The following is a 25,427-nucleotide window of genomic DNA, read 5'->3' on the forward strand; positions in this document are numbered from 1 at the left end:
TGGTTGAGAAAATGTCAGACAACAATTGCCTATAGAGACTAGGACTTTCCCAGTACAAGAGACATCATGGAGCCACTAGAGAGTGTCCAGCGAAGGGCTGTGAAGGAGATGGCTGAAGGACTGGAGTATCTCCTGTGAGGAAAGGCTGAGAGCTGGGACTGCTTCGCCGCAAGAAGAGAAGGCTCAAGGGTGACCTTATCAATGTGTACACCCTAAAGAAAGGGTGTAACGAAGACAAAAACCCAAAGTCTAATGAATATCTTCTCTCCCTGTACATCCTATGTCCTTAAGCATTCATGATTAAACATTATGTCATCATGCACAAACATGACTTTTGCTACTCCTCTAAACTACTGTAACATTTCTACAACCCAATCTTGACAATCTTCTACACGCAGGGTGACCAATTGGTAAGAACCAGGATTTGTTTGGATCAAAGGTGCACTATAAATGCATTTCCAGTACCAGACAAGCTTTCTTTCCCTGCTGGTGTGTAGCATTTTGTTGAAGTTAAGTGTGGGAAGGATAAGGCATTGTGACTTACTTTTACCCACACCTGAAAAATTTACAAAAGAATATTTCTTTAAACATCTGCATCATTTCAAGTCACTGCAAAGAGACGACACTAAGTACACACAGAGCAGGGCAACTAACGGGCAGCCAAAGAAAGAAATTCTGTGGTCGATCTGAATGGCAAATTGTTCCCTGAAGCTGAGTTCAGCTCTTAACTGCTTCAGTATGTATTTACCAAAAAAATAAATATCCAAATCTACTACGTATTTGTCCTTTCTCAGTTGGCCCAAGGCTGAGAGGAAAATAAGTATATAAATAAATGAGTAAATCGGTCCTGCTGGCCAAAAGAGGAGGAGCTGGGTGCAGGTCCCTCACGGCACTGCGGTGGGGAGTCTGAAGGAAGGGGAAGAATGGACAGAAAGCCCAATGAGCCCCCCAAAAGGTTTTTATTTTCTGCTTTTGTCACTGCCAGAGGATCAGGGAGAAAACGGAAGGGCACGAGGAAGATAAAGGACACCTTCCCCCTACTATGGCTTTCTACCCCCCCGGCTCCCTGCCGGGGCAGGCCCGGCAGCGCGGCGCAGGCGCGGCCGGCTGAGGAAGTGACGGCAGAACGGCGGCAGTGGGCGGCTGGCGGTGGCGGAGCGGCGGCGGCGGGAGAGGTGAGCGCTGCGCCCGGGGGCAGGGGGGGAGCCCGGCGGGGGCGGCGGGGCCGGGCCGTTGCGTGTCCCCGGGGCCGGTAGGAAGAAGCGGGGGGAGGCCGCGGAAGGCCGCCTGCATGGATAAGGTCTGCGCGCAGTTGAGCGCGCCCTGCGCCCGCCCGGAGCTGAGCACAAACGCGTCCTGGCGCAGGCTGGAGGGCTGCGAGCGGCGGCAGCGCCGGGCGCCCCGGTCCCTGTGCCGAGGTGTGCCGTCGCCTGTGCGGGCTGCTGCTGCTCCGGGCCGGTCCTCGGGCTGCAGCCTGCGGCGGCTGTCAGCGGTGCTGGGCTGGCAAGTGCCCTGGTCGGATGTTCAGGTACCTCTGTCTTCCCTTGGCTGCGTTTCCTTGCGTTGCAGCACTGGAGGTTTCTCTCTTCTCCAGTCGCTTTCTTTGGCTTCTCCCTCGTAGTTTCTTGTCTTGTCAAAAAAGAGGCTGTAAGAGATGGACGTGGGTTTCTGGCTGTATTCTTACCATCAGCAAACAGAGAAACACAACCGCTTTTCCATTTAGGTTTGACGCGTCTCCACGTCTGCCTCCAAGAGTCAACTTGACTGTTTTGCCATTCCGTCCCGCTGAAAACTTATGTCAGGCTGTTTCACATGCTCAGTAAATGTCAGTGGGGTTGTTGTTGTTTGCTTCTTGGTTGGTTGGTGTTTTTTTAAACTAGAGTCTTATCCTGTTTTGAATGCTTATATTTTTGGTTTTGGGGTATGTTACGTTGCACGTGTTTTGTTGTAGTCTTCTGGAGCGTGACCGTTCAGGCAAGACTCAGTTCACTCTCTGATAACGAAGTAGTAGTTGCAGGCAATCTTCTTAATACAAGCATTTTCCAGGACTATTCCATGTTGTACTCTTATTTAAGAAGTTTAAGAATTTCTCAGAAAGAAATATGCATATTGTTTTGCTTCTATTTGGTCGTAACCTTTGTGAGAAAGTGTGCAAATATTCTTATGACAATGTGGTTCTTATCATTCTTTGTTGCCTTTGAACAGAGGATGCCAACAGAAAACAACCACCTAGCAGACAATATTCAAGAACAAAACAGTGGTACTACTGTAAGCAATAATCACCTCCATAATGCTGAAGAATCAGGAACTGAACAAGAAAATGGCGTGTGCAACAGTGACCTGGGTAATAGTTCTGGAATTCACAACTCTCCCAGCCAACCATCCACTTCTATGGCGGTTCCTTTGGAGGTGCCCAGAAGAGGACAACCCCTGTTACATATCAACAGGCAGCAGATTCAGTCTGTTTCTTATAGCGCACAGGCTGCTGAACTCAAAGGTTTAGGAGTTGATGTCTATGACCAGGATGTATTGGAGCAAGGAGTTCTTCAGCAAGTAGATAATGCAATTAACGAAGCTAACAAAGCAACAAAAATAGCTGATGCTGAGAAGGAGTATCAGTCGGTGCTGGATGACTTAAGGTAAGTTTTGTGTCCTTACTTAATGTTCTTTTCTGTTACTGGCAATCAAATGAGGCCCAATATCTCATGTTTTAAAAAATCAGAGCATAAAAAGGTGTTTTCAAAGCACTAGAGCACATGTACTTTTCTGAATCATCCACCTTTTGGAAGAAAAAAACGCACATCAGAACAGTGAAGCATAGCTCTTATTTGACTCGTTCAGTCATGCATCAAGGCAGTAGAGACATATGACATAGAGCGCATCTCCTTTTTCTGCTTTGTTGCCTACCTTGCCAAGATACATGTCTGTTTCCTGGCCAGTGGAGAGCTGCATTATACTCTGTTATTCAAAGTAATATTCAGAAAAGTACCACTTCTTCAGTCCTGCATGCTTCATGTGGTTACCCGCTTCTGGTTGCTTTCTGTAACTTGTTACAGTTATTTTCCATAGCTTGGATGAATTGGTAACATCAGTGTACTGCATCTAAGACAACTTTACAACAAATGTTTGCACAAAGTACTTAAGGACACCTTCAAATAATCAAATGCTTAACTAGGAGCCACAAGTCTAATAAGATTATCCAGTCACTGAAAGAGGGATGCACAGCACTGTTACTTGGTATTGTCTTGATTTTCTTTAAAAAGTGTCATATAATTTTTTTCTTACCCCTCTATTTTCAAATTCCATGTACAGTCTTAAAATTAGATTTACATGAGGATGCAAATGGTTTGCACAGACCTGCAGAACCACTGCTGTAGAAGAGTGCAAGTCTAAAAGTTGATTTTGAGGAAAAAAAGCAGAGATATAGCTGACTTGTTGAATAGAGGGACCAACAGAAGTGAAAATGTGAGTAGAGCATGATAGAGTTGATCAGAGTCCTCTAACGCTGAGTGTTTTTTTTTTTGAGTAGTTGGTATAGAGTTCATAGTAGAAGCAAAATTTGTGTGAATGTTATCTCATAATGTAAGTAGATGAAGGAGAAGAAAAAAGTTGGAGTTAAATCCCGCAGTTCTGTTAAATAACGCTTTGTGGAAGAGGATAGTAGCAGTAAGTGGTAAGAGATCTTTGGGCCAAGGAAGCAAAGGCCAATAGGTCAGACACCATCTGCAAAAGGATGCTGTACCTAAAAGCAAAAAAAAAAAAAAAAAAAGAGGAAAAAAAAAAAAAAAAGGTGTGCAGAGCACTGATACTGAGAAGGGGCATTTCTTTAAGGCAGCATACAGGGGGAATTACGGCTGCTTTACAGGTGTTGTTAAGTTTTCTATGATGTTTTTCATAATGCTTTGAGATGCTTATTTGTATATCTTTCTTAAATATTCTGCTGTTTCAGTCAACAAGCACAGGTTTATTGCTTCTGACAGTGGGGCGGTACCTCATTCTTGCAAACAAATTCAGCAGCAGTAACAGATTATACTAGATTTTAGTATGTGGTTCAACTGGAATTTCCTATTGTATGGAGAGAGATGGAAAATGGTTGTGCATAAATAAAAAAAAAAAAAGTTTAATGTACATGTGCTGTTAATTCTTTCAGCTAGTTTGTCTTCCTGAAACTGTATAGGTAAAACAAACGGGCTTCCTATATAACAGCGTGGAACTATTAAAACAGGTTTCCAAAATGAAAACACATTATTTCCCATTTAGATTATTTAATGGTATCATAGAATCATGTAGGTTGGAAAAGACCTTCATGGTCATCAAGTTCAATCATCCATCTGACCTACTGAGTCCCATTACTAAACCATGTCTTTCAGTGCTACATCCACAGTGTCAGGACAATGCACGGAGTGGAGGGAGCAAGCTCCAGATCCATCTACTGAGTTCAAAAATTCATTTAATATTAAGTCCTCTCATCGAGAACTTACCTAAGAGCAGATACTACACTTGATCTTAACTGATCCTGCGCCACTTCCATCCCTGGCACTTGTCCCTGCAACCTGTGTTTTATTGCATTGTATTTTGTTTATCTTTAATGATGAAATCAACCACTGTCACTTCCTTGTGAGCATTATCATATTTGTAACTTTTGAATACTAAATATTGCAGTGGTTTGTCCTTTCTTTTGAAATTTTAGTATAAGCAAAACTTTGTTTATGAATATTTAATGATGTGAAGTTTTTAAAGTGTTCAGTATTTCTAGTGATGTTTAACTATAAGATGCTTATTTAGAAACTTACCTTTAGTCTTTTTTAAATCTTCCCTTGAACATTCTGGAATTTCTGAACTGTCTGAATTGCAGATGTTCTATTTTTCCTTAGTAGAGCTGAACAGTACATTGCAATCTTTTTGTTTTTCAGATCATGCACATCATCTCTGAAACAAATAAATAAAATTATTGAGCAACTTTCACCTCAAGCTGCCAACAACAAAGATATAAACAGAAAACTAGATTCTGTGAAACGGCAAAAATATAACAAGGTGATTAGATTACATTAATTTCCTGCTGACAATACTTACATTTGACTTAAGTTTTGGCTTATGTGATATACTTCCTTTTTAATGATAGATGATCAGAGTCAATCAAAAATTGCTGTTCCTTCCCTTTGTACGTGGTTTAATTTTCTACCAAAAAATGTAAATAAGTAAAGATGTGAAAGAGAGAGAGTTCTTTTTGGGGGGGTGGGGCAGGGTGGGAGTGATTGTAAATTTCAGATCAAGCTGTAAAGCTGATGTTCCAGGGCTTGCTTGGATTTCTGATTTGCATTAATTTTAATTAATCCTTCCCAGTAGTATTTAGAGAAATAGCAATGCATTGTTAGGGTATGATGTAGTTGATCTAAATCTCTGCTCCCATGGTCTTCGTCCCCCATCTTCCTTTCCCTAAGTCCTCTCTCACTGTCTCTATCTTTCCTGTACAATACACATCATTCCCCTCTGTGAGCTGTTCTGACTTACTGACTTGGCAGAAGCTGCTCTAGATTTTTCCTGCCAGAATAGTAAGTCAAAGGAGCTTGTAGAGCAACCTAGCAGGCATCAGTGTAATGTGAGCAGTAGACCTATACAGCTGTGAATAGGAAGGAGACTTGAGAGAAGGGGAACTTGTCCTGGTCAGGAATATAGCTATAGCTCTTAGATCTGCTCACTGTCTCATGGAAATGCACCCTAATAATTTCTCTAATGACCACCTAACTGAAAAGCTTTCAGACACTTCTTCCCACTCTCAGGCCACCTGCCACTGACTCCATTCAGTGTTTTTTTTATATTTTATTATTCTTTTGATCATTTCAGAAACTTGGATAATGTAGTGCTCACAACTTGTCCGTTAAAGAGAGTGAGGGGGGACTGTACTGAATAGCGGTGCAGGACTAGAAATGAGTAGCTGGTAGTAGCAGAAAGAGATGCATTAAACTGCACTTAACCTCTGAAGTGTTATCAAGTAATTGTACGCTATTTTCTTGTTTTCATATTACTTGAGTAATTTATGCAAGTGTTGGTTGCAGATGAAGTTCATATCTCGTTGGAAATCCATTGTTAGCCATCTTTGGAAATCCATTGCTAGCCATCTCTAATGGCGTTTGAACGGTAACTATCAATCCCTGTATGAAAACTAAAATCTGTAAAAGTGGTTCCAGTAACCTCACGAGTCTGGTTAAATTACAGTGTGTTTGAAGGCAGGCACTGTATTTGAAGCTGGTCTCCGACAACTTGCATGTGGAAGTGACTTTTAGTACTTGTCCTTTTGTAGTATATTGTAGTATAGAAGAATACACTTACACTTTGTGGTTTGAAAAGTACTACATAAGGGCATGGGAAGGCTAGTGATTCTTTATTCACACAAAAAAAAGTACTCTTTGTGCTGTGAACTTCTTTTTTTTACCTCAATTATGTGCCTATGTAGGTGAGGAAATATTTTGGGAGTGGAGTTACACATGTGGAAAGTTGCATTGGCTATGTCTTTGTTTTACTGTTTGGAATTTCTTGTTTATAAATGAAAGTTAGCAATACCAAGGAATTGCAACATTGCTAGTAAATACCCAGTTGAGGATATTGCAATCAGATAAAAGGTGTAGCAGAAGAGCTAGGTATGAATCATTTTCTTAGTGTTAATGAGCTGTGCTTTTTAAGACATCTGTAATGTTGAATTTTTCACTTATTTTTCAAAAATATTTAACTTTGTGGGTTTTGCTGTTAAATTAGCTGTGATCGTTCATGAATTAACTATAGAAATGTATATTGACTGATGGATTTACATTTTCCGTTTCTAAGCAAACATTCTAAAACTTCTGGGATGATAAATAAATCTTATTAAATCTTACAGCTGATTTTAGTGGCTGATTACCCAGTAATCCAGTCTTGCAAATCATGAACAAATTATTTGATATTCTCTGCATATCTCGCAAGTGCAATTAATGGGCTTCCTTTGCTAGTATCAACATAGTTATAAAATGACTTTGAAAGATGGACATAAAAATGCGTAACGAACATGTGAAATCTGTGTGTTAAATAATCTGATCATACTGCATGTGTATTCAAAGGTAAGTTACTCACAAAATTGTTTGTGTTCTATGAGTCAATGCCCTACAGACACATGGTGACAATTTTTTGCACTTTTTTTAAAATTGAATACTTTGAACATTTGAATATGACTTTCTGTTGGAAAATACTGCAAATATTCTAACTTAAGTATTGTTTAAAAGGATAGCAGGTCTATGAATCAGACTAAAAATTAAATGATGTATCTAATTCTCATTCAAGGAGCAGCAGCTAAAGAAGATCAACGCAAAACAAAAACGTCTCCAAGCAATTCTTGGTAGAACAGAGATTCTTGATAAAATAAATGAGATTGAATTTGAGGATGATGAAGGTATGGGAGAAAGCAGGAAGTCCTCTTTTACTTTGGTGTAATGCCTTTTGTTGTTTGAAGGTAACTTGCAAGATCCTTGTCAATAAGGACATAAATTTCAGTGGTTTGTTTTCAAAGAGAGACTTAAGAACGCTTATTCTCTGCACCTGCAGAATTGCAGATCTTGGCATATTCATGTGGGGAGTTTTAAAAAATGGATGTTAATCCATGTTCAGCTCAGTAGGGATGGCTGATGCACATTAGAGTATTGGGCTTAATAAATTGGAAATCTTAACATTTTTTTCACAGCTAATTTGATAAAGATGACTAACATCATGATTGAATTACATTTTATATGCTGTATGCTATCAATCAGCATTAACAAAATTGTTTTTTCTTATTGTTGGGAAACAGCATTAGAAATGGAGGGAGGAAGTGTTTCATTTTTTTCAGGCTGCATTACATTTAGGAATAAAATAAAAGAAAGAACTTCTTCCAGAACAATATATTTGTTCTCTCAGTGTTTCTTATGCAAACGATTTTCACTGTTTACTTTCTCACTGCCCTCTGCAAACTGAGCTTGGATTTTGTAACTCCAGCTTGGCTCTATCTTGCCCACCACTGTTATCTGCAGTATTCGGCAGGGCAAGCTTGGACACATACAGTGTTGTTGCCCTGTGCATTTACCCCCCTTCAGCTATCCTGTTGCAGAGGTGTAACACCTGTCTGCTGTGTGTCCACCGCAGATGTGGATTCCAGATCTCACAGAGCTCTTTTTTTCTCTCCTGGCTCAACAAAACTTACTGGGTGTGAAAACCTCAGTAAAGTTTCTTAGCAGAAAATCATCTTAAGCCTTTTTTCTTGTAGCAGGCTCATGCAGTAAGACTCAGGCACCCAGTGTGCTGAAATGTAGTTAGAAAATGAATGGAGTCCATGACAGAAGAAGTGGGGTTCAGCAGTTCCAGGGATTCAAGAAACTGAGGGGCTGGAAAGGAAGGGGTTTCATACCTGATGCATTATTGTTACTCATTAAACATGCTTTGGTGATAAATATGGTGTTTTTAATGGGACAGTAGCATGCCATGCTGATGATTCTGGTATAGCTACTCTGGAATTTTAGACCTTTAACACGTTTCAGGCTGGAATTTCCTTTCAGCTTCTTGAATTCAAGAGATTTCATTCCTCTATAACCATATGCTTCAGATACCAGTTATAACTTCAGTTAACTGTGTTAATAAGTATAGTAACTGTGTATGCAGTTTAACTGAAGCGTTCTTTTATGGCAATGCAATATGCAGCCAATCTGACTTTTAACGTCGTAATCCTAACATTAGCCTATTAGTATTGTAAAGTAGGAAGATAGTGTGTTGTTGGTTGATTGGTTTGTTTGTTTGTTTTGAAGCATGTGGGAAGACAATCTTCTATGTATACCTTAACATTTGTGTCTCTGTCCTGGTATGGTTAATGGAAATGTCAAATTTCAAGTTTATGAATAGGACTGAAAAGTCAGTAATAAAAATAGAAATGGACAGTGTTGCTCTGTATGCAGTCTGTGGTTTCTTGCAGTGAACATGATATGTTGAATTGAAAGCATAGGGACACATTAGAGTTCATGTGGTGTTGAGGGTTATTCATTTATGGTTGGTTTTGCTGCTGCTGTGGTAGTTCCAACGGTATTAGCATTTTGATAGTGGATGTAATGTTTCCTATAAGAATTTTTAGAAGAAGTTTGAAGTTAAAAAAAAAAAAGTCCTTTGGCTTTCTGTTTTATTGCTTTCTGGCTTTTTTGAACTTCTTCTATTGTATGTTAGCTTGGAGTTGTGTATAAAAGCGGAATGGATTTAAAGTTTGAAAAAAAAAAAGTTGTTACTGTGTTTGAGTTATTCAGGACACGTGAAAGGTATGGTGGATGTTCTGATTTTTTTTGTTCCAGAACCTGGTCCATCGTCTCTTGGCAGTATGCTTATGCCCGTTCAGGAAACAGAGTGGGAGGAACTTATTCGTACTGGCCAGATGACCCCTTTTGGAACTAAAATACCTCAGAAGCCAGAGAGGAAGGCACGACGATTAATGCTAAATGAAGCATCTGATTTCGAGAAGTATTTAGCAGACCAAGCTAAGTTGTCATCTGAGAGAAAGAAGTTATCCCTTCACAAAGGAGCAAAGAAGAAAGTTCAAGCCAAAAATGTTCAGTGCATAGCTCCCACGTCTACTACAAAGGAAAAAAAGGGTAAATCCCTGTCAAAAACAGATAAGCGGTTAAAAAAACACTTGAAGAAACTTCAGAAGCATGCCCTTCAGATTCAGTCAAAAGCAGGGATTCCAAAAGAAAAGAAATATCCTGAGACCAAGAAGTTGAAGCGTGAACAGGAGGACGATAGTGGAGAGTCTGAGTATGTACCTGATGAGGAGCTCTTTGATCCAGAAGAAGTCGAAGAGGAGGAAGAATGGGTACCTTCTCATGCTAATGATTCTGATTATGAACTCAAGAATTTGTCAAGAAAGGGAAAATATTTGGTGAAGAGAGATTCTAAAGAAACTGAAGAGGATGCTGACTACTTTCCAAGTTCTGAGGAGGAAGAGCCTACAATAGGGAAGCGCAAAGTAAAGAGATGGAGAGATGATGGAGATGAAGACTATTATAAACAGAGACTAAGGTTAGTCCTAGACATTTTATTAGTAACATTAACAAATGATATTGCACATGTGAAAGGCAGTCTATAATACACAGGTAGGAATTGGAGTAAGGAAAAGGAGACGGTCAGAAGAATCATAGCCTTCCAAAAAGGAATCAGGCTTACCTCTTAATTATAACGACTTTGCTATTTAATTTTTCTGATTGTTATAGGGTCCTTCAAAAATAAGTTATTTCAGTATTCGATTTGTTTGTTATTTGCAGAGCTGTGAATGTGCCAACAACAAAGTGTATATATAAAGCGACATTTACTTGGCAGCGTTACTGTTTACTTAAGTGGTGCTTTTGTCTGCAGGTCTTTATATCTACTTTTCAAATATACATGATTTGTTCTGTTTGATAGGCAAAATTACATGGAGACTGACCTTTCAGAGGGAGAGCACTTTTACAGTGTGAGAGAAATCTTTGGCTTGGTTTGGGATGAGGTGTTTTTTTTTTTTTTTCCAGCTTTAGTTAACAGCTAGTCAAGAAGAAATTCCTTGAACAAGTCATGATTATGTACTATTTTTGTAGAATCCATTCGTTTATTGAAATATGAGGCAAATATGTATAGTGTATCTGGCTAACAGGTTTTTTGAACATCAGTATAAAATGGATCTTGAATTTAAACTTGTGAAAATTCATACTAGAAAGGACATCATCTGCATTATTTGATTAGCAAGTGATATTTCTTGCATAGTTTAGGTAAGTAGTAAATGGATATTCATATTGCTATGACTCAAATCTAAGAAGAGCTGCCCTGTTTGACAGTGATTTTTACCTCTTCTTGCTCTTAATGAGGGTGATGTCCTTATCTAAAGAGGTAGTGGAAATAGTAGTAGTAGTTTTCTTTTGCTACAATAACCTCAGGTTGTAAACTGTGTAAGATTTATAAGGTAAGTCAGCATCTTCTATTAAATAGACTATTATAATTAGGTGGTTAAGTGTAGCTAAAATGTCAGGAACACAAGTTACTTCTGAAAATGGCAGTTGAAACACCAGCTGCTTATCTGTAGTTTATGAAATTTATATAGCCTGGGTGTCAATGGTTTCTCTGTAGCTACAGTGTGCGGATGAGATGTCTTCTCTATGGATAGCATAGCTGTTGAGTTCCTAACAATAAGACTGCAATGTTTCCATTTTCACTACTGCTCGGAAAACATTTTTAAGGGCCAACAAAGTGATGTGTAGTTTGTTAAGCTCTTAAAATGCTAACTAGACATGCCAGTAAAGTTAAGGAATAGTTTCTACACACTGGGAGCCAAAAGATCAAGATCAACTAAAACAAATAAAACTATTTTAGTGTTCTCTAACTGCTGGCATGTTATGTCTTTTCTGCTGTAACTGTTGAGCTTCATATAATGAATGTCAGCCTGTTGATAGCATGCTTACTTTTAATTCGTTACTTTTTGTGAATGTCCTTCAAGTAGTTTATAGCCCTTCATAAAAGCATAGATTCCAAGCTGAAAACAGGTGTCCTACAGTGAAAGGAACAATAGATATTAGGGCTGTTGGTGCAGAGTGACTGATGTAGTGAAAAGGCATAGCATAATGCCTAGTTAACGGTTGGGAGACTTAAATTTTACTTCTGTAAAAATATAAAACCCTACAGAGTTAAATGAAGCTGTATCAGAGAAGCAGATGTATAAATATCTATCTTTTCATGTTGTGAGAGCCTGAGCTGCTTGGAGGAAGAGGTATATTCTGATAGCAGAAGTACTTGCATGTTTCAGAATTGTTCCTGGTGACAGAACTGTAAGTAGGAAGAGCCCAACTTGACTTTCACATCTGAGATTACTAAGGCAGATCAGGAGCTGAGATGAGGTGTTAGTATCCTGGGATTGCCAGCCTGCTTTTCAAAGTTAAAGCATAGTTTTATTGCTCTTGAATAGAAGATTTCAACAGGACCCTAATCTGAACAGTGTCCATAGGGTCAAAAAGAAATGTGTTTTTATTCGATGCATTAAAAAAAAATTAATTGTATTTAATTGGTAAAATATTTACTATTTTATTGAATAAAACTATGTTCTTCACATTTGAATTAGACCAGTATTAAATCATTTTTAATTCAGTGTTTTCATCAAGAGTAATTTATTTTGATTGAAAGTTTTAATATGACTCTCAGTTTAAATTCATTCAAACACGTTTTTTAATAACGTTAAGATTGTGACAATTTATCCTTAGCAAAGTCATATCATAGACTACATTTCTTTTGGTTACTAAAGTTACAATAAAAGCCTAAATGAATTTTAGAAATATCAATAACTGTAATTGCCACCAAAACACTACATCTCTTAAAAATTTCATAGCTACAGTTATTGTGGCTGTTAAGCTGCAGCTGTCCACATTGACGTTTTTATGCTGACACCCCCAGGTAATCTTCATTATGGGAAATGCCATGAGAAAATAAAGTGTAGTGAATTAAGAAACATATTAAGAATGCTATAGAAATTCTGTCATTTGCTTACATTTATGTCTTATTTCACATCAGTTTTACTTTTGAATGCAAATGAATGGGTGAGATTATGGTATATTTTACCCCTGAGATAGGCAAGGGAAAGTCCTTTAGGATTACTTTAGTCCTCCGAACATCTAGTCTTGTGCTTGGCGCTGAATAAAGTCCTACACTCCTAAAGATTGAAAATGAGTTTCCTTAACATTAAAACTTTTCAGGGATGGGACTTGAAGAGATTGGTCTGTGTCAAGGGGAAAATACGGTGATGTTGTTAAAGCATGATAATTAGCTAACTGCAGGACTGCTCAGCTTCTCCAGAAGAGACTGACTGCTTCCAGAAGAGGAGCTGGTGCATCTGCAGGAAGCAGGGCGGGCAGGAGAGCGCCCCGTTCCTTGCTTGCCTCCTAAAGGCAACTTGCAGCAGTCAGCGTAGTTGTTGCTCAAAGCAAGGCGTGATCAGTGGAAAGGGAAAAGGCTAGCTTTTCACTAGCTTTACAGTACACATACTTAGTAATTTAAATTCTCTTCCCTTGCATGGGTCTTGCCTTTGTTTGCTTACCATTACTGGAGCAGCAATGGTGTGCAGAGACACAGGGAAAAATCAGAGGATCACAGAATGGTCTTTAACATCCCTTCCAACCCAAACCACCCACTTCCAACCCCCCTGCCACAGACAGGGACACCTCCCACTAGATCAGGTTGCTCAAAGCCCCATTCAGCCTCACCTGAAACACTTCCTTGCCTTAAACACATCCACAGCTTCTCTGGGCAACCTGTGGACAACTACAGTGTCTCACCACCCTCTGAGTGAAGAATTTCTTCCCTTATATCTACTCTAAATCTCCTCTCTTTTAGCTTAAAGCCATTACTCCTTGCCCTATCACCACACTCCCTGACGAAGAGTCCCTCCCCAGCTTTCCTGTAGCCCCCGTTAGGCACTGGAAGGCTGCTGTAAGGTCTCCCTGGAGCCTCTCTCCTCCAGGCTGAACAACCCCAAATCCCTCAGCCTGTCCTCACAAGAGAGGTGCTCCAGCCCCTTGATCATTTTTGTGGCCCTCCTCTGGACTCGTTCTAATATGTCTCTGTCCTCCTTGTGCTGGGGGCCCCAGAGCTGAAGGCTCCAGGTGGGGTCTCACAAGAGCAGAGCAGAGGGGGAGAATCCCCTCCCTCGCCCTGCTGGCCATGCTGCCGTGTGGTTGACCATACCACACAGCTTGCTGCCATCAGCAGACTTGCTGAGGGTGCGCTCAGTCTCACTGTCCATGTCACCAGCAATGGTGTTAAACGGTGCTGGTCCCAGTGCTGACCCCTGAGGAGCACCACTTGTCACTGACCTCCACCTGACAACTGAGCTGTTGACTGCAACTCCTTGAGTATGACCATCTGGCCAATTCCTTACCCACCAGGTAGTCCGTCCATCAAATCCCTGTCTCTCCAATTTAGAGACAAGTATATCATCTGGGGGACAGTGTCAAATGCTTTGCACAAGTCCCGGAGGATGATGCCAATTGCTCTTCCCCTATCAACCAGTGCTGTACCCCCATCGTAGAAGGACACCAGATTTGTCAGATTATTCTTTGTATTATTCTTATTGTCAGATTATTCTTGTATTATTCTTTCAAGGTTTTACAGCTGTGGAAGCTGCAAACGACGCAGGTTTTTTACATATTAATCAACATTCTCCTTTGCTGTATTAAAATGGAAAGTGTAAATATGATCAAATAATTTTAGGTCCTTTTATGTAGTTAACATGTTACACTGTTAACATCGCTAATACAATAGCTGCATGAGGCAATAGCTTGGAAATAAAAAAAATAATAGCGATCCTAAGGTCACTGTTCCCATAGCAGCTGCCAGCATGTATAAGCCCACTGCTTCAGGGAAGGAATTATATCTCACATTGGGGGAGATAAGTGCCATATCTATGTTTTCTTGTGTATTTTGTATAGTTTTTGGAGTACTGTTATCTGAATAGCTCTTCATTCAAGTGCTGTCAAGTGCTGCGAGGAAAGGCTAGAAAAGCTGCTTCTTTCCATGTCTCCCAAGTGACATCCAAGCAGCTGAGTTGCTGGAAGTTGTGGCTATCAGTGCACAAAATAGTTGATAAAAAGAATCAAAGAAAAATAAAATTAGCTAAAAAAATAGGTTGTGTTTTTCTCAAGTCAGATCAGTTTTTGTATGGTAGCTGTCTTTGAAGTATCCGTATCACTGAATCTCTCATTGTTTCAGAGTTATAAATTTAAAAAGGATTAAATATTACCTTTTGTGGAAGACATTTTCTTAGAGCATCCTAACTGCTCTTTAAAATGACAAATCCAAGACACAAATGAAGATATATTTTGGCTCACTCACTGAGTACACCTTTCATTCTAAGCTCAAGTGTGTAATTGTCTACATCAGTCTTAATTTACTTGCAGAGACTTGTGGTACTAACTGCATTTATTTCATCTGTTAGGACGTACCAATTAAATCCACCCATACAGACCATAAAAAGTTAGATCAGAAAAGTAATGCTGAATGCTTCAATTTAGCAAATTAGAATAATCTGTAAGGGGTTCTTAGCTGTCTAAAATAGAAAACATATTGTGCTTCAAAAATGCAAACTATATTAAACACTCAGCTTGGTTCCTGACTGTATTTTAAAAAGAAAAAAAATCAAATTGTGTTCATTACTGTTTTGGATGCAGAATTTCTTTCTAGGGTATTGCAATAAGTGGGAAATGGGCTTAGTATCTGAATGCAATCTTACAGTAAGGAAGATTTAATTGTATGATATATGGCTTTGATACTGTACTTGCAGGATGAAATTGTACTTACATTAGTGACCCATGGACAGCATAAAAGTAAATTTCTCAAGGGTCATGCTTCTGTTCTCAAGAGACTTTGGTGATACAATAAAACCTATGTTTCCTGATTGTTAGGCACGTTAATGAAATTTAACTGAGATTCATAAGGATATTTTTAATTTTGTCAATATATTACGTAGTAATTAAGTCAAATTATGAGCTACTGCTGTTTCTCCCTCTAAAGTTTGACTTAAGGGAAAGGGTACAGAAGCAGACTCGCCAACTGGTATAGCAAATACTATCTTCCCATTTCGTTGCCCATTTAGAATATTTTCACTTTCCTAAAGAAAATAGTGAAATGTTACTGTAAAATAGCTTAATACAATATCTTGTATCAAGTTCACAGCTTTTCAGAAACTGAATAACTTCTTCAAACTGCAGTTTATTATAGTGGTGGTAAAAAAAAAAAAAAATGCTGCTTTCTCTTTAAACTTAGGGGAAAATATCAAAAACCTCCAGACCTTTAAAAGAGATGCTATAGCAGTCTTTTAATTCTACAGTTTGTGTTATTACACGTTTCAGTAAGGTAGCAAATACAATGTGTATAGAAAAGGAAAATTTGGGTCAGAATTTATTAGTTCAAATTCTAGATATACTTATTTTCTAGGTATCTAATGATTTCAAGAGATATCTTGACATTGGTCAAAATTACTGCAGAAAATGTTGGTGGAATTCCTGAACGGCTTTGAGCTTTTTTTTAACCTGAAGAAGTTTCTTCTTGGTTGTTTGTGGATCATTTTTTCTAACATACACTAGAGGGCAATCTGCTTCTTCCCAGGGGAGACTGAAGCTCTAGCGTTGGCTGGTGGCGATTCTGACATACAGAATTAGAGGCAGGCTCTTGTACAAAATACTGCTTCGCTTGTCAGTTGTATTCGATTTGAATTTAATATGGATTCTTAACCCAGCTGTCACTTCAGAAGCTTTGTGATTTGAAATTGTTTTCGTCGTAGTGTGATAAGTAGGTGTTTTCTTTCTTGTTTTGAGTCTTATCTTAACGCAGTCAGATAAAGTAACCCAGTTCTGACACGTGTCAGTTGTTTCTGGAGCTCAGAACAATAATTGATAACAACTTCATAGTACTGGACAAAAATAAATGTGTTTTTATGCTGTGCCTCTAGAATGTATCAGCCTTTTTGGATGAGTTAGCCCGTGAGCATGAATGCTGTTTTCCTGAATCAAGGACTAGCAGACTGCTAGTCTAAGAGAGAGATTTTCGTTCCTATGCTAGGCTATTTATGTAAAAGTATTTGTGGTGAAAAATTTCTTACACTTTTAGTAAGTTTTTTTTTTACTACTTCACTGGGTACATGATTTCATGTAATGAAATAACAACCTGAGAGCTTACAAATAAATATTTGCAACTCAGTCTCTAATCAGAAAACTGTCAACAGTTCCTCATATTTTTCCCTGCATATGCTGCTTTTGCATATGCTCCATCACAATTTTTACTTCTGAAGGTGACTGAACGTAAGAGATCAAAACACATTGCTGTAAAGCTGGCTCTCTGAACTTGTCCAGTATTGTGTTTTCCTAGTTAATTCCTCAGTGTAATTTTTTTTTGCAGTTATTGTAACTTTCATGTATTTGGAGATGGTGGTATTCATTTTCACTTCATAAAACAGCACCACGGTTCCGCGTTTGGAACTGCTTCCATAAAGGCAGGCTGTAAGTATTTTCCCAAGATATTGGTATAAAGCTGATTTAGAAAGCTACCGTAACTACCTTTATCCCATGAGAAAGTATGTGATTGCTGTTTGTGTATCCAGCGTTGAATTTCTTCCCTGTTCCTAATCTGAGGTTTTTATACAAATTTGAGGGACGCGGAAGCCTTTAAGTGAAGCACCTGAAAGTTTTGCCAAAGTAAGTGGTCAGAAAGAGAGAGAAACTTACTAATGCTGCCCCTAGGGAAAACACAGCTTGAGGTTAAGTCTTGCTATGAGCTCACAGGTCCTGCGGGAGACGACTATGAATGACCTAAGACGAGCCTCTTTTACGGTTTTCACCTTATTTAATACTGGAAAATGCAGAATAATGTCCCTAGGAAGGCAGGCACCACTGTTTTCCTTGCCCCCAAATCTGCTTATTTGTTAAAATAAATAAATAAAATACAAGGGGAAAACTAGTCCTTCATTTTCATTTCGTTTTTTCTTTCAGTCACTAATCAAATTTTATCTTAAACTGTTTTAACTGGGAGGGTTTTTCGCTCATGGAGAAGGCATTTCTCATATCAGCTGGAGGGTGTCACAGTACTGTACGTGTCATTGTGCCAATAGTGTCTGCTCTTAATGTGATAGAGATGGGTAGCATGGGTGAAGTCTTAAAGACTTAGAGCAATGTGTGAAATGTTTCATAGTGTCTTCTGGATTATTTTGCCAAGTTTGAAGTGCAAAATACCAAGAAAGAGCAGCAGTTTTATGGGCAGTTGTTTGAGAAGTTCTAATGGTAACTTGTGTCTCCATCCTTTTGGGTGGTTAGGTCAGGATATAAATCAAGATAATGACAGTGTGTTTAAATTTTGTTTCTGCAGCTGATGATACTGCCAGCTATGGGACAGAAATTAACCAACGGCTTTAAGATTGTTTCTTTTTTCCTGACATAGATAAAATTGGACCAACAGCTTTGAAAACGCTCACTTAACCCATAACCTTAAAGTGCATTGTGTTGTGTAGCAAGGCTGAAATTAAAATACTCTTTACATCTCCATTGATGCAGTTTATGTCCTTTCAAGTATTCAGCTTTGAAGATTATATACATTTTTTCTCTCCCTAAAAATATGTACTTCTTTTTTGCATATATTTTACAGAAAAATCAGAATTAATAACTTTAAAAAAAAGGTAGTGAATCTCCTCACTTTTTAAAATAGCTCATAAATCCTTCTTTCCAGAAGATGGATTTTTCTTTAAGAACTCTGATAGTTCATTTACCTTGCCATCCTTCTGCTGCTACAGCTGTCCAGCCAACAGCAGGAGCCTAGGCCGTTTTTGTAACGGGTAAATGGGAGACGTAAGTTGTTACCAGGAGGGAAACAGGACTGTGCACTCAGCTGTAATGTTTGCCATTTGGAAACTGGAGGTGTACTGGAAAACTGCGGCATCCCACTAAGCCCTCCTCCATCTAGATATTGCAGGATTGTTCTGGAGTGTATTCTCCAGGGTTTCTTCAATGTGGAGTTAAGACTGGACAGATGAGCTTCTCATCCCATCAGTGCTATTTATAGTTCTTTGGGACCTGAACAATTTCCATCCTTATATTTTATGTTTGAGATGCTTTTCGACTGTCAAGGCTTCTCTTTCTTCTTCAGCCTCATTCAGGCTAACACCTTTATGTGTGAATTAATTATAAATATGGGAAAAGTATTCAAATAATGATGGCTTAAATTGGAGTGCACACTTGATTTGAAAGTATTTTGGCTGGTTTGGGAAGGATGAGGCTGTTCACTTGGGAGAGGGTTTCAGTTAGAAGAAATTTTACTGGTCCATATATCTCGGGTATCTGAAAGGAGGTACACAAATCATTTCATCCTTACAGATGCAACGAACTTTTTATTAGATGAAATCTGTCTGCTTGCAGAGCAGTAGCACAAGGACATTTTCCATCTGTTCTATAACTTACACTTTCTGTAGGGATTTTGTCAGGTTATACAATGTGTTTGTATTGTCTGCAGTGAATACACTTTCACGGGAGAATTCCAGCAAAATCCAAGTTGTCTGTGAAGTGCTGTTGGTGGTTTGGTATTTACTTGTTTTGGTACTGCAGTCATTTCCTCCCAGCTGGCAGTAAGCATGCACTTTGCTATTACAGGTAGATGGTTTTTGGGGGTCGCTAAAACAAATGCATCTTGGACGTTGAAGATCCTTTGGTACCCTTTCTAAAAGGGGGCACAGGGTGGGAAGGCAATTCTGTAGCCTGCCTAGAGTCCAAATACAGCCGTCAGGCTGCATACCATAAATCACTCTGTAATTTCAAAATGTTAAAATACTCAGTGACTACTTAACAGCTTTTAGAGCACATCATCCCTAAGACAGTGATGTTTCCAGCTGAGTCCTCTGTATACAATTATATGTTGCTAAACATTTCTCTAGGTGAAAGAAACCATTTTAAATATTTGTTTAAATTGAGAAAAATAACTTCAAAGTACTTCAGCTTTATTGCTTTTTTTGTTGTTCTATTGTTGATTTTGATGGTTTTTTTTTAAATGGAGGTTTAGGAATTTAAGGTAGCCAGTTTCTTTTAATGGTGCTGTTGATTATATTGTATTTAGTATTTCTGTCTGTAGATGATTGTAACTAGCTATAAAACTCTGAAAGCTTTTAACTAATCAGGATTGCATGAACATTTTCATGTAAAATATTTTGAGTTGCATAACTCTGTCCTCCAATGGATTATTATTTCAGATCATCACATCTGAGAGTGTGTGTATATATATATATTTAATTTATTGTTTTCTACTCAATGCAAAATTCTGTGTAGTATTCACATAGGTTTTTTTCTATTCCGTGTGTAACTCTAGGAGATGGCAAAAAGAACGCCTGAAGGACAAAGAACATCAGGTCTCTGAGGAAGTTTCTGATGAAAGCGACACTGAATTTGAAGAGGGTTTCAAAGTTCCAGGATTTCTCTTCAAAAAGCTTTTTAAGTATGCATTGTATACTTTATTTTAATGTTAAGTTGCCTTATGCTGTTAGTAATGATATTAGTAACAGTGATGCTGATTTCCAGATACCCTTTGCTGCAACTTCTGGTACAACTGTTTCTGTTAAAAAAGCTGCAGGAGCAAACCTCAGAGGTTATTTATTGTAAGCACAAAATGCAGCTTTATGAAAATAGAGTTAATAAGTGACTTGTGAGCATTGTGTTTATTAGCCAAACTAAGGATTGAGAAGCTCTCCTCGTCTCTTTTTGTAAACTTTTTATTAGCTTTCTTTTAATCTGTGTGCAGAGTGATAGGAGAATCACTTTACTTTGAAGATGCAGTGTTGGCAAATTGTGATAAATGAAAGCAAGGAATATAGGTGTTTCTGTGATTGGGTAGAGAGTGATTGAAATTTTCTGCCAGCAAAAAATATAGTCAACTTTTTTTATGAGTAGTTCTATGATCATATTATAAGATCTTTAAAACATTACTGTGGTGTCCAATGACGCTTTCAAGCAACTCATCTTGATCTCAAAAAGCTGTATACAAGAGGCAGCCCAAACAAGTTAGCAGCTGACAAGTTAACTTTATCCATAATCTTTCCCTAACTTTCAAGCATCATTGGCTTGTATTCATTTTTGTTGGCAACATTTCACACAGAAGGAAAACCATCTCCTCTTTCAAAAGCTAACTCTGAAGTCTTATAATTAGTCCAGTAGAAAGCTATGGTTTCTAACAGGCACGCATGGAGTCCCTTCCAACAGGACCACTTAGTCTTAACCTCAGAGAAATTATTACTGTTGTCCTGCAATTCTTCAGAAGGAAAGCACTAGCTCTGAAATGGAATTGAATTAATGACTTGGTTGCCAGGACCATACACAGCCAATATGTGGTTTCCAGTTGTTTATGCGAAGGTACTGCAGGAGTAATCATCCTGAGAACGGATGTGTGGTCTGAGCAACCCAAAGGGAATCGAAATAAGGCAGACAACTAGAAATTAATCTTAGAGATATCAGCCTCACTAATGAAGGGTATCCCTGTAAGCATGAGTCAGTTGGCAAAACTTCCTAAGTGGTTAGAAAGATCAATTGAGTTGAATGATTTTTCTGACTTCTAACTTAAATGCTGAAATCTCCAGCGTAGGAAGGCCCATAGTCGATAGGCATTAAACTTTTGAGTTCTGAACAAGTTTAGTAGAAAACATGGAAGTATATTGACCCAAGCAGGAGGTGTATAGCACTATTCTGTTAAGTGACCTTTCTGCATATTTGAATGGAAATCCAAAGAAGTTATATCACAGTAGAAACAGTAGATCTTTAAGTTTGTTGTCGTGGTGGTTTGGTTTTGTTTTTTATTAATGCACTTCTCTCTGCTTTGAGGAACATTCATCAAGATGTACTTAGCTAGTATCAGTGGTGCTACTATGGAGCAGAACTAAACACAGTGAGCAAGACTGACTTAAAAGCATCGCCTTACACTGTCTGCACTTAGCCTGAGAGAAGTCTGTGCAAACATGAAACAAGCTTTCTTCCTTACATGCTTTCAGTGCATGATTTCCCTAACATGACTACTGCAATGCAATTTTGTCTCAGCAGCAATGCAAATAAACACTGTTAGCTACAGTAGTAAATTTTGAGGGATGCATCAGAGGGTAATTGCTGATGTGAAATGCAATGCAAACATAACTGTCTAGAAAACTGGGCAACATTTTTCTTCGACTGTATTTTTTCAGTGAAAAACAAACAAAAAAAGTCTAATGAAAGCATAAGATTAAAGAGAATTGATTATCTCTCCATATAACTGTAAAAAATTATTTGGGAGAAACTTTTAAAGTTTTTCTTAACCTTTTCAATTGTTGCAATTTTTGCATGCTTAGATGTTTTTACAAAGAATTGGCATAGCAAATCACCTTTATGTGTTCCTCACAAGCTAATATTAATGTTTTTCTGTGTACTTTCATAGCCATTTAAATTAATGTTCTGTCCCTGAAAAAAAAAAAAAAGAGCTTTAGAAATGTATTTACAGGACGTTATTTAAAAGTATGTTCCTGTTTTTGTTTGTTCCATGTTCTAAGATACTTATCTCTGGCCTTAGCATACAGCATTCTTGTGTAGGAAAGGTTCTGGGAGTTGAAATCATCTATGTAGCTTCATGAATGCTGTTTAGTATCATATCCAGTAAACAGAAAATAAAAATCTATGCAATTAAAGTTTCATATTTAAGTAGATGCTTGAAATCTCGTGTAGGGCATTGTTCCTGTGTAGGGAGTGGAAAGACACCATAGGTGGATACTGTATTTCCTTAATGATGAGTAATATTCAGAGCTATTGAAGTATGAAAGGTTAGAAGAAGAAGAAGAAAAAAGTCTTAAATTACTCTTCAGGCTTGTTTGGAAAGCCTATCTAAGTTTGTCTTAGTGCATGAGATTGACTTAGGAAAGGGAAGCACTTTGTGACCCAGAATGACTGAGAATTTCATTTCATTGCAGAAAGTTGTGTGATTTTTTTGCTATTATCTTTCCATCCTTTAAAAAAATAAAGCTTTTGCTTTTTTTAATCTTCAGGGTCCAAAGGTTTTCCTGGTAAATTTTAATCTATTATTGTGCCTGTTTAAACCTGTTACGGTTAGTAATAGCTAATAATTTGCTCTTCACATTTTGTTCATCTGAATCTGTTTGGTGAAAGCGCCTGTGTCTTCTCTATTTTTAGATATCCTTGGAGCAGAATTTCTCCCAAACTTTATAAACGGTATTCTCTTTCTTTTTGAGAAGAAAGGGGAAGATGGAGAAAAATGCTTATAAATGCAGCTGACTTTTAAACACTAGATGTAATCCTAAGAAATAATACAAAATAACATCAGGAAATTATTGAGTAGTTGTCCTCTGAAGATATATGCTGAAAATTAGTCTGGAGTAGCTTCTGACTCAAATTAAGATTCTTTTTTTCTACATTTTTTCAATATTTCCATAAGAAAATGTTCTGACCTTTATAAAATATTGTAACAAGTAGCATCTTCACCTGGTTATGGCCAATCCTGAAAACAATTTTGTAGTTGTTTAATTTAGATTCCTGCGTTCATTAAGGTGAATTCATCCCTAATAAAGGGATTTTTAAGGGCTTCTTGGTATAATGCATTTGAGATATCAGCAGTTAGAATGATGTCTGAACCATTAGATGTGTTCTTTGATCATCTTTTTCTAACTACTCAGGCTGTTTGTTTGTTTCCTTTCAGCATTCATCTAAATCCATACAGATCACAACATAAATTGATTTTAATAGGGCATTGTAGATACTGGTGTCATTAGCTGTCAGTACTCCTAAACATTCTTTGTTGAAAGAAAAACACTTGAAATATGCATACAAGAGAATGCCCCCAAAATGACCAATTCCTATTTTACAAAAAAAAAATATGTTTTGCTCTTTGCTGTGCTTGGCACTCCAGCAATGCATGCCATCAAGAAAATAATACTGGTAACCTTGGTCTTCTAAATTACAAGACACAGAAATGCTGAAACATGGATTTTCTTTGAAATTATTTAAATATGCTGTTGCTTCACTTTTTTGTTGTTTTCAATTTAACCCCCTTCCCTTTTCCAAAAGGTTCTATTCCTGCTGCTGGCACTATTTCGTATCATTGTAAAAAAGCATGTTTTAAAATTATTCTCAGTCCAGCACCCTACCTCCACCTTTTTAGCTTGCCGTTGTAAATGTTGGTTTCTAATCTACTGCTTTTAACTAGAATGTATTTAACATTGTTGCTTGTACAATTTCCAGTGGGTGACTGGGAATAGAAACTACCCTGATATTCTCACACGATAACACACTGCAGCATCCTGTTCACTGGAATAGCTTCTATTGTTTTGCCTTCCTAAACGTTTTGCCTTGTTGACTTATTTATTCATTAAAAGAGATTAAATGTTATTAAATGAATTTACGTAAAAAGAAAGCGTAGTGTGACAGATATGATCAGTTTTGAGAGTGGAGAGTGAAGTCAAGCTGTAAGTCAAGCTTCTCCTTCAGTTTAAGGTATATGTTCCAAATAATATAATTCATGAGACCCATGCATGTCTCCTCGTCTGAAAAGATAATTATGCTTTGTTAAGAGTAGCTTTCCAAGTTACTTTTAACACTTAAAATATACATGAAATAAAATACCCTCTAATTACCATGACTATCAGTTTAATTAGAAATGTTTTAGCATTGCATAAAGAATGAAAGTCACATGTAATGTTTGAGCACATCAAAAATGTATGACCTAGTAAATACAGCACTCATGTAAAACATACATCCAGCATGTTACTGTAACTAGTATAAGAACCTTGCCAAATGATTAATTCATGAGTACTTTCTGTTACGATCTGTATTATCAAACATTTGCTATCTTCTTTTCCTTGTTTTTAGGTACCAGCAGACAGGTGTTAGGTGGCTCTGGGAATTGCACTGCCAGCAGGCAGGAGGAATTCTGGGAGATGAGATGGGATTGGGCAAGACCATCCAGATAATTGCCTTCTTGGCAGGTCTGAGCTACAGCAAGATCAGGACTCGTGGTTCAAATTACAGGCAAGTGCTCCTCTGCAGACTGTCAGTCTGTGGAGCTCAATTAATATTTCATCAGATGTATTGCTGGTGGAGGAGGGTCCTGTGAATTATTAATGACATTTCAATTACAATATTCCTTTAATTCTTTTAGTGGGGGACATCAAAGGAAAAATTTTACGAGACAATGGAGCTGTAGGGCAGGAAAAATTAAACATGTAACACTTTTAATGAATTCCAGGCATTGATGCTTCATTTTGCAGATGAGCCGCACTAGATATTTTGGGTCAATACAGTGTCTAAGGTTAGCTTCCACAAATGGATTGTTTACAAACTCAATTACATTAATATCAATAGTTTACACAATATGGAATTTTAAATTAGATGTAATACCTTTAGTTTCATTTATTAAATTTTACATTAAAATATTTGTTCTGGCAAGACACCAGGTGAATGCTTTACAGGAAGCAGCAAGCTGATTTGCGATGAAAGTTAGAGTTTCTGATCGGCAGGGAATTATCTATGCCAGAAAAATAGTAGTAGTAATAAAAACTGTAACTTACACAGAGGAATTTCCATCTTTGTTGTTTTCAAAACTATATTCAAGTGACTGGCTTACAAAAGCTATCATATTCTTTTTTTATTATTGAACAATACTATGAAATTCTTTCTTTATAGGTGAAATTACCGGAAAGGATACTTGTTGGCATTCTTGGATTTACAAATGCATGCATGAATAATACTTGAATTTTCTAGTTTTGGTGGCTCTTTATCTGATGTGAATTACGACATGCAATTAAGCAAATATTGCAGTACTATACGGAACAAAAATGTTAACTATATATAGAGGGACATTCAGATTATGTTCAGCATGTACTTGAA

At 37.9% G+C, this 25,427-nt stretch overlaps 1 protein-coding gene and 1 pseudogene across 3 annotated transcripts in view; one reads left to right on the forward strand and one right to left on the reverse strand.

The window, feature by feature from the left end:
• The first annotated feature begins 908 nt into the window (after positions 1 to 908).
• ERCC6 (ERCC excision repair 6, chromatin remodeling factor) overlaps positions 909 to 25,427 on the forward strand; it is a 49,174-nt gene continuing 24,655 nt past the window's right edge. The window contains exons 1-7 of one of the 3 annotated variants that reach the window (XM_013196930.3): positions 909 to 1,175; positions 2,206 to 2,639; positions 4,914 to 5,034; positions 7,312 to 7,420; positions 9,333 to 10,056; positions 19,888 to 20,013; positions 24,411 to 24,569. In XM_013196930.3, coding sequence (XP_013052384.3) covers positions 924 to 1,175; positions 2,206 to 2,639; positions 4,914 to 5,034; positions 7,312 to 7,420; positions 9,333 to 10,056; positions 19,888 to 20,013; positions 24,411 to 24,569 — 1,925 coding nt within the window. In that variant the 5' untranslated portion in view covers positions 909 to 923. Of the gene's footprint in view, positions 1,176 to 1,234; positions 1,529 to 1,659; positions 1,826 to 2,205; positions 2,640 to 4,913; positions 5,035 to 7,311; positions 7,421 to 9,332; positions 10,057 to 19,887; positions 20,014 to 24,410; positions 24,570 to 25,427 lie in introns of those variants that run through there. The other 2 variants (XM_013197067.3, XM_013196994.3) reach the window with 2 other exon arrangements.
• Positions 4,360 to 4,515, reverse strand: LOC125183409 (U2 spliceosomal RNA; annotated as a pseudogene).

This window comes from Anser cygnoides, chromosome 7 (assembly GCF_040182565.1).
Source record: "Anser cygnoides isolate HZ-2024a breed goose chromosome 7, Taihu_goose_T2T_genome, whole genome shotgun sequence".
NCBI classification, from domain to species: Eukaryota; Metazoa; Chordata; class Aves; order Anseriformes; family Anatidae; genus Anser; species Anser cygnoides.